This window comes from Anopheles moucheti, chromosome 3, assembly GCF_943734755.1.
Source record: "Anopheles moucheti chromosome 3, idAnoMoucSN_F20_07, whole genome shotgun sequence".
Taxonomy (NCBI): Eukaryota; Metazoa; Arthropoda; class Insecta; order Diptera; family Culicidae; genus Anopheles; species Anopheles moucheti.
The window spans coordinates 36,064,798-36,071,703 of NC_069141.1; the positions used below are offsets into that span (position 1 = coordinate 36,064,798).

The 6,906-nt window shown below is 40.2% G+C and overlaps 1 protein-coding gene across 1 annotated transcript; it reads right to left on the reverse strand.

The window, feature by feature from the left end:
• Nucleotides 1-4,173: 4,173 nt before the first annotated feature.
• On the reverse strand, nucleotides 4,174-5,824 carry LOC128305900 (odorant receptor Or2-like). The gene is made up of 6 exons (XM_053043533.1): nucleotides 5,609-5,824; nucleotides 5,425-5,508; nucleotides 4,774-5,189; nucleotides 4,615-4,714; nucleotides 4,344-4,553; nucleotides 4,174-4,275 (listed from the first exon to the last, which is right to left on the reverse strand). The coding sequence occupies exons 1-6, from the start codon at nucleotides 5,819-5,821 to the stop codon at nucleotides 4,174-4,176; spliced, it is 1,125 nt and encodes a 374-aa protein (XP_052899493.1). The 5' UTR covers nucleotides 5,822-5,824.
• Nucleotides 5,825-6,906: the final 1,082 nt, after the last annotated feature.

Genomic DNA, 6,906 nt, shown 5'->3' on the forward strand with positions numbered 1-6,906 from the left:
AGAGAGAAGAGAGAGAGAGAGAGAGAGAGAGAGAGAGAGAGAGAGAGAGAGAGAGAGAGAGAGAGAGAGTGAGACGCAGAAAGAGAAAATGAGAGATGAAAAGCAACAACCCCAAGTAGTAAAAGGGATGCAGAGAGAGAGAGAGAGAGAGAGAGAGAGAGGGCTGAACGTAAACATGGCCGCTCTCTTTTTTACCCACGTGTACTTACCCAGCGGCACACAAACAAAGGCACATTTCATTGTACATAGTCTCAACACACATTTGCAAAGTAAAGCGAAAAGTGAGAGAGTGAAAGAGAGAGAGAGAAAGAGAGAAAAAAAAATAGAAGAAATGCTTATAACGAACACGACACTCTCTACACACAGTTGCTGTCCTAGGACATTCCAGGTGATAGTGCAAATTGTCTTTATTGTTTGTTTGTTTTTTTTTTTGCTGAATTATTAAAACACGCGTTTCCGTTAAAACAAAACAGCAGCGAACTCGTTTCACACCGGCGCAACACCACTGTTCCTTCTGTACCGTTTCATTCGTTCGGTTCCGATCAACGTTAGTAAGGTAGTGAAGCACTTTAGTTTGCTTGTAAAATATATAGCAATACCCGCGCGCGCTTCGTGCGTGCGAGATGGCCAGCAGCGCGTAGGGTGTACTTCCCGCGTGAAAACAAAAAAAAACAATTAAAATAAACCGCCATTTCTTTTGTTGTAGTACACGGTCGAAGGGTAGAATGTAAAACCATATATAATGTGCCACAGTCGCTTAGGTTTAGGGTTTTGACATATTTTTTTTTTGACTTTACTTTACTTTGTTGTGTGCCAAATCCCGACATTACCCGCCATAGAAGAGACAGATTTCCTTCTCATTGTACAAAGTGACGCGGCCATCTTGTGGGTGTTTTTTTTGTTTTAATTATGTAGACATCGGTTTAGCGAGCGGTGGAAACAATCTTCCTGGCTCGATCCGTCTTTGTACCTTTTAGCCAAGATTTTTAATCATATTATTTAGTGCAGACATACATAGAAAGAGAGAAAACAGGATGAAAGGTAGCAAAGAAGAGAGGGAGAGCATGAGAGGGACACACAATACGAAATATTTATTGTATAGACTAGACGCTGGGGTGTCTTCGGCGTGGCACAATACGTAAGTGTTGACGTGGCAATTAAGGCAGTTTCCCAAAACGCTATGTACTTATCGATCCCTTCTGTTTGTTTGTTTATTTTATATCGTTAGTATCACTCGTAAGGGTCACTAGCAAGGTAAATAGATTGATGCAAGGTGGTATAGCAAACATGATGTACACCATCTTGTACGATACTTGTCTAGATTAAACAATAATCGTATCACTAAAACAACGGTTAAACTTGCGTGTCGTTCTGTTTCACCTACTTAGTTTGAACCGAGATGAAAGCCATTGGCGAGCCATTCGCCTTTCACATTCGATCTATTACACAAACCCATTTACGGCATGAGTAGCATGCAGCAGCGAAGTGCAGTATGTCTGAAGTGAATATTGGAATAAACGTATTGTTTTTTGATAATACAACATCTAATCGTGTTTTTGTCCTTTATTAAATAATTTTAGGAAATTATGAACTTACAATTTTCATGGAATGCTGATGGAGACGCATGGTCATTTTGAAGAATAAATATCACGCAATGAAAAGTTTCAGTGAAATATTTCACTGTATATCACAACAGCCTCAGAAATGGTTGCGTGCAAGTGATGATGTGCTATAAATGGCATCGCTCTTGCATAGTTAAATTCAATTTACAGAATACTTGTTGATAATGTTAATAAATGTTGTTGAACTTTTCGTTGCAGTAAAATTGATTTGATTAAAATGAAGAAATCTTGAAGTATAAAGCTAATTTTCTTTTAATAGTTTTTATTTTCGAGCTACATTATTTTATTTTTGTACCGTGGCGAAAGCATTGGTTTTCCGAAGTGGATTTTGTAAGTTAAATCTTACTTATAAACGTATATAAACTTATTAACTTAAATACGTTTATAAACTTATAAACGGGATAATGAAGTAAGAGTAGGAAACGTTGAGAAGCGATTTTCCATTGGAAATATTTGCATCAGCATCCGATGAAGGTAGCCTACGATTATCCTAGAGCACAAAATAGTGATAAAATGTTTGGTAAGCTGAGTTTCAAACAATCGATTTCTTTCCTCAACACAACTGGTCGCTGAGCACGTAACAAAAATTTCTTCTCAAATTAATGCTTCGGATATATTCTATTTTTTTCCCTCACCTCGTTCGAGGACCAATGGAAGGCGAATATTTGCACAAGCATTGAGAATATGTACGCCACAACAATGATAGTTTATGCCATTAAATTATTCTATCAAACAAATGTATTTATTGGCTGGTTTTGGTTATGAAGGTATGATAAATATTATACGATGTGAAATAAAAATAATAGTGCATGAAGCACATAAATCTAAATGATAGAAATTCTATGAGACAAATATAAGTCATCAGATCGACTAGAGACCAGAGCAAAAGGGTAAAGGTGGCTGGCTCAATGTACAATGTATTATCAAACAATTATTTACTGTATTTCTTTCCGGAGACTGTATGAACCTTAAGTAACCGTTATAAACATTTAATGTTCTTAACTGGCAGTAAGCAAAGTAAGGATATTTGCTTACATTAAAAAAAATATTTCAAAAATTGAAAAATTTCGCATGTTTGATAACTAGTTAACATATTATTAACGTTTACATATATACTCATAACACTGACAAATTGTTGTTTGCTGATTGGTGTGCGTCAGTTTTGACATGAAAATTCCAAGTCAGCAGTTCGACACATTTTATTTATTGAAGAATTTTTGAGGTATTCAAGAATTTGGAGATTAACTTTACGCGAAAAAAACCTTTTCATAATCTGCAGTTGCATAATTCAAGCTACGTTCAGGTCATTAGTCATTATCAAAATTTTATTAAATACCACAGTAGCCATGGCTGGATCGCATCGCACTGCTTTGTAAATATCATTTGAAAATTTTTAAATACCATTCGATGTAATAAATTGATTAAATAATAATAATTAATACAAAAACAACAACGTAAAGGAAGCAAATAAAATATGTATTAGCAGTATTAACAATTATTGTACTGTGTTCCCCATGAATATCAACAAAGACCAGCTGTTCTTGGCACTTCTGCAAATATGAACAGGCTGAAATATTTCATCTATAATTGCATTTAGCATGCTATAAAGTGCACTTGATTATGCTCGCATGACATTTTCCAATCAAAAGTGCATTTTTTATTGTTAGCTAACGCACAAAACATCCTGGATAGAATTTCATCTGAACCGAAGGGTCTTTGTATAAAATCAAACGTTAAGTATCATTTCTATTTCCTTATTATTATATTTTAACTTTACCATCCATTACTAGCTCCATTTGGATTGAAGCGGATACAACGAATTCACAAGGCTTTTCCTCCTTGTATTTTATATTATCTCGGGCATGCTGATTTGGATAACACTTTTTATGTGATGGGATTTTGTTTCAAACATCATGCTAGGTGATTGTATTTTGAAAAAATAATATGTTTTCAAAATACAATGTGTTTGATAGAGTGCATTTAAGACATTCATTAATGAAGTACACAAACCAAAAGTCCAAAGTCATCCGTAAACGAACAATCTTATCAGAACTTCAAAGTGTAATTAAAAAAAAAAGTGCTGTGACAATGCGACGTTTCATTCTTGCCGCCCTGCGTCGCACCGTTCCATTAAAAACTTCACGTACTGTGTGTGGTGTGGCACTATGTGCGAACAATCGAAACGATCCACTCGGTGATGTGCAAAGTATCCACCGTAACAATAATCGTATCACGTAATCAACGCCTCACAAACGAGCACTTGGTTTAGCAGATTAAGAGCAAAGTTTTGCAAACTTTTCGTACCCCGGGTTTTGAATTTATCACCCGAAGGCGATGCCGGTGCGATGATGATGCTGATGATGATGATGATGATGAGCTGTAGGGATGATTTATCACGATTTGGTGGCTTTTAGTCTTTTGATTCTTGTTTTACATCGGCGGTATTTTTGGGGTTGGTTCCGAAGAGCTGAAGAAAGCATTAAAGACTTGTTGGGAGTGTGTGTGTGCGTGTAACCACTTCTGTGCCCGGTGTCGTCGTGTCATCATCTATTTAATTGTACACTCTTCTCAGTAGTGTGAAGTAGGAATAGGAAGCATTCAGCAGCGATTGAAACATTTCCAGCGTCATCGGATAAACGTTGCCAACTGTTATCTGTGCAATCGATGATATGAGGTGTTGTTAAAAAATACATTCATCAAATACATCAATGAAAGAGATACCTCAAGTGGTCGCTGAGCACGAATGATCATCAGTAGCAGCTTCTTTTTTATAGCATCGTTCACATTCAGCCATGGTCCACTGTAGGCAGCCTCCGCAATAGCCATGCTTTCCTCTCGCACCTCGTTCGAGTGCCAGTAGAAGGCGAATATTTGCGTAAGGATCATGAAAATGTACGCACCGACGATAACGATTTGCGCCATCACGCTGATCTGGAAGAAAGGATTGTCTTAAGTTGCTAAAACTTCCTCCTACTCGCCAGCAGCTCATTACAATGTTTAGCAAGAAGAGTAAGGCACACAGCATCAAACCAAAAGACAGGAACTCTATCAAACAGATGTAAGTCACCAGATCGTTGAGGTCTTGAACATAGCTGTAAGTAGAATAGTCCGCAAATTATTCTCATATTTAACAAAATAAATATTTCCGTACCGTATTATGCGCCTATGATCTTCGATCAGCTTCTGCAGCTTGCGGTTCAGTGCCACCGTGCTTTCGGTAAGGTTTTCCGATCGGAAATTTTGCAGCTGATGCTGCAATGTTTTTATCTGCACCAACCCGAACAGTGTGCTCGACGCGAAGAAGCTGGTGTAGGGGATGTACATGCAGCACCCGGGGAATGTAAGCACCAGCTGGGTGAGGTAAATTATTTCGTACTGCGGCGAGTGAAAGTTGTTCACGCCCGGTATGAACATGCCGTACGGTAGTCCCCGTTGGCCGGTAAACAATGGATACACAACAAAGCAGCCGCTGATGAAGGCACCGAGCGCGAGGTTGGAGATCGATAAGAAGCGGGCACGCTTGGTGTAGGTGGCGACAAGCTTGGTGATAACTTCGTCGTTGAGTGCCTAAATAGAATTGAAAGAAGTGTGTTTGCACGTATGTGTAAAGCGACTAAAGGATTTCACGAGTTTAGACATTAAATCCAGTATGAGAAAAGTTTAGCGAACAAAACTCTCAATTGCTCCAAAAACTATGCAATCGGCACAGCATTACTCCTGGAGCTATGCAATCCTAGAGACAAAACTTGTGAATTTCTTATCGACATCGTCATCATCTTCCATTTTCCAGGATAAAACTTACGCATATTTCCTCATACACAGCGGCAGCACCGGCCAGAAAGGATTCATACCTATCTCGATTGTAAACAAGTATAAGCGTTCGCAGCTACACACGGTGCATCGTCCCGGGAACCAGATTGCAAAACCACAGAAGCCACAAATTAATCAACCCAATCTCGTGCACCAAACCGAATCAGCGCACTTACCACAGCGTTGAAATAGAGTACCGCAAAATAAGCATTAATAATGACCTCCTCGATGTTGCCCCAGGCACGGTACAGATCGGCAAACATAAACACGTTCAGCACCGTCACGGGAATGATGCTGATGTAGCGACGCCAGTTGTGCACCAGCACGAACGACCAGAAGCGCCAAACGCGCACATTCACCGACAGCAGCGGACAGTCGAGGATTTTCATTGCGGGCACAAATTTAGATCCAGCAAAAGGCGGGTTTGTGCTGTCGAACCCGGAACCGAAACTGCTCGAACTCGAAATGAAGTTATTAAAAACCACTTACGGAATGATGCCGAAAGTGTTCGTGAGGACTGCTTTTAAGCCAAATGTTCTGTCCCCCGTTCGAAGGACCTCCTACCAATGGGAAGGGATCTCCCCTTTGCACGTGCAGCGGGAGTAATGAAAAATTCATCACCATTTTAAAAACGCGCACCACATTCGAGACGCGCCCTGGCCGGACCCTTCTCGGGAGCATCGTTTAAACTCTTGTGCAGCGAACGGGGAATATTAGTCCCGCTTTGTACGTCCATGTTGCACGCTAATGAATTAGATAAAAGCAGGAATTAAACCTTCGCTCAAGCGCTACAACGGATAGAGCTTTGTGCTGCTTTCCTGTTGGGCCTGTTGGAAGGTGGAGTGGACACACTCAAAAAAAAAAAAGGGTCCCGTTTGATATCAAAAATGGTTCCCACCACAAGGGATACCGACCAATTAGGGACGTTTCCGAGTGTGGCGAGGGCACCGGTAGGGTCATGAATCCACGGACAGAGCGCAAAGCGTCTCGAAAGCCCGCTTGTACACGGTATCCTTATTCGATAATTGGTGGTTTCCAGTGTCAAGCTCTATTATCCCTTTTTTTTCTCCCTCCATTCGTTGGAACATTTCCGGTCCCAAGAGACTAACAAGGCAAGTCTCAAAAAAAGAAGTGACCACTAACAATGCTTTAATAAGGCCCTTTTGTGCTGTGACACTGTTTGTGCTGACAGGTAAAGAATCGTAAATTATAATGTCGCCTGAAGGTATGCAATGCGCATAACAAATGTGCTTGCTTAGGACATTTCTGTCCATTTTTGCTGCCACCGAGTTGTCCCCTGGGTTAGTTTTGCTCCACACTGCACCATTGCACGGTTACCGTGTTGTCGTGTGAAAACGCCCCTCCCGTGTCCAGTCTCCTTAGTGCTTGACGTGTTATAGTTTTACGCGGCGAAAGCCAACAATTAACGTCACACCGGACGATATGGTTAATGCATATGCTTGACGTGAGAAAA

Excerpts from the sequence above, each read along its gene's own strand:
- LOC128305900 (XM_053043533.1), bottom strand. The coding sequence starts at position 5,821 with ATGAAAATCCTCGACTGTCCGCTGCTGTCGGTGAATGTGCGCGTTTGG. Across the intron at positions 4,554-4,614 it reads TACTCTTCTTGCTAAACATT|ATCAGCGTGATGGCGCAAAT; the intron begins GTAATGAGCTGC and ends CCTTTCTTCCAG. Across the intron at positions 4,276-4,343 it reads GTGCTCAGCGACCACTTGAG|ATAACAGTTGGCAACGTTTA; the intron begins GTATCTCTTTCA and ends TCGATTGCACAG.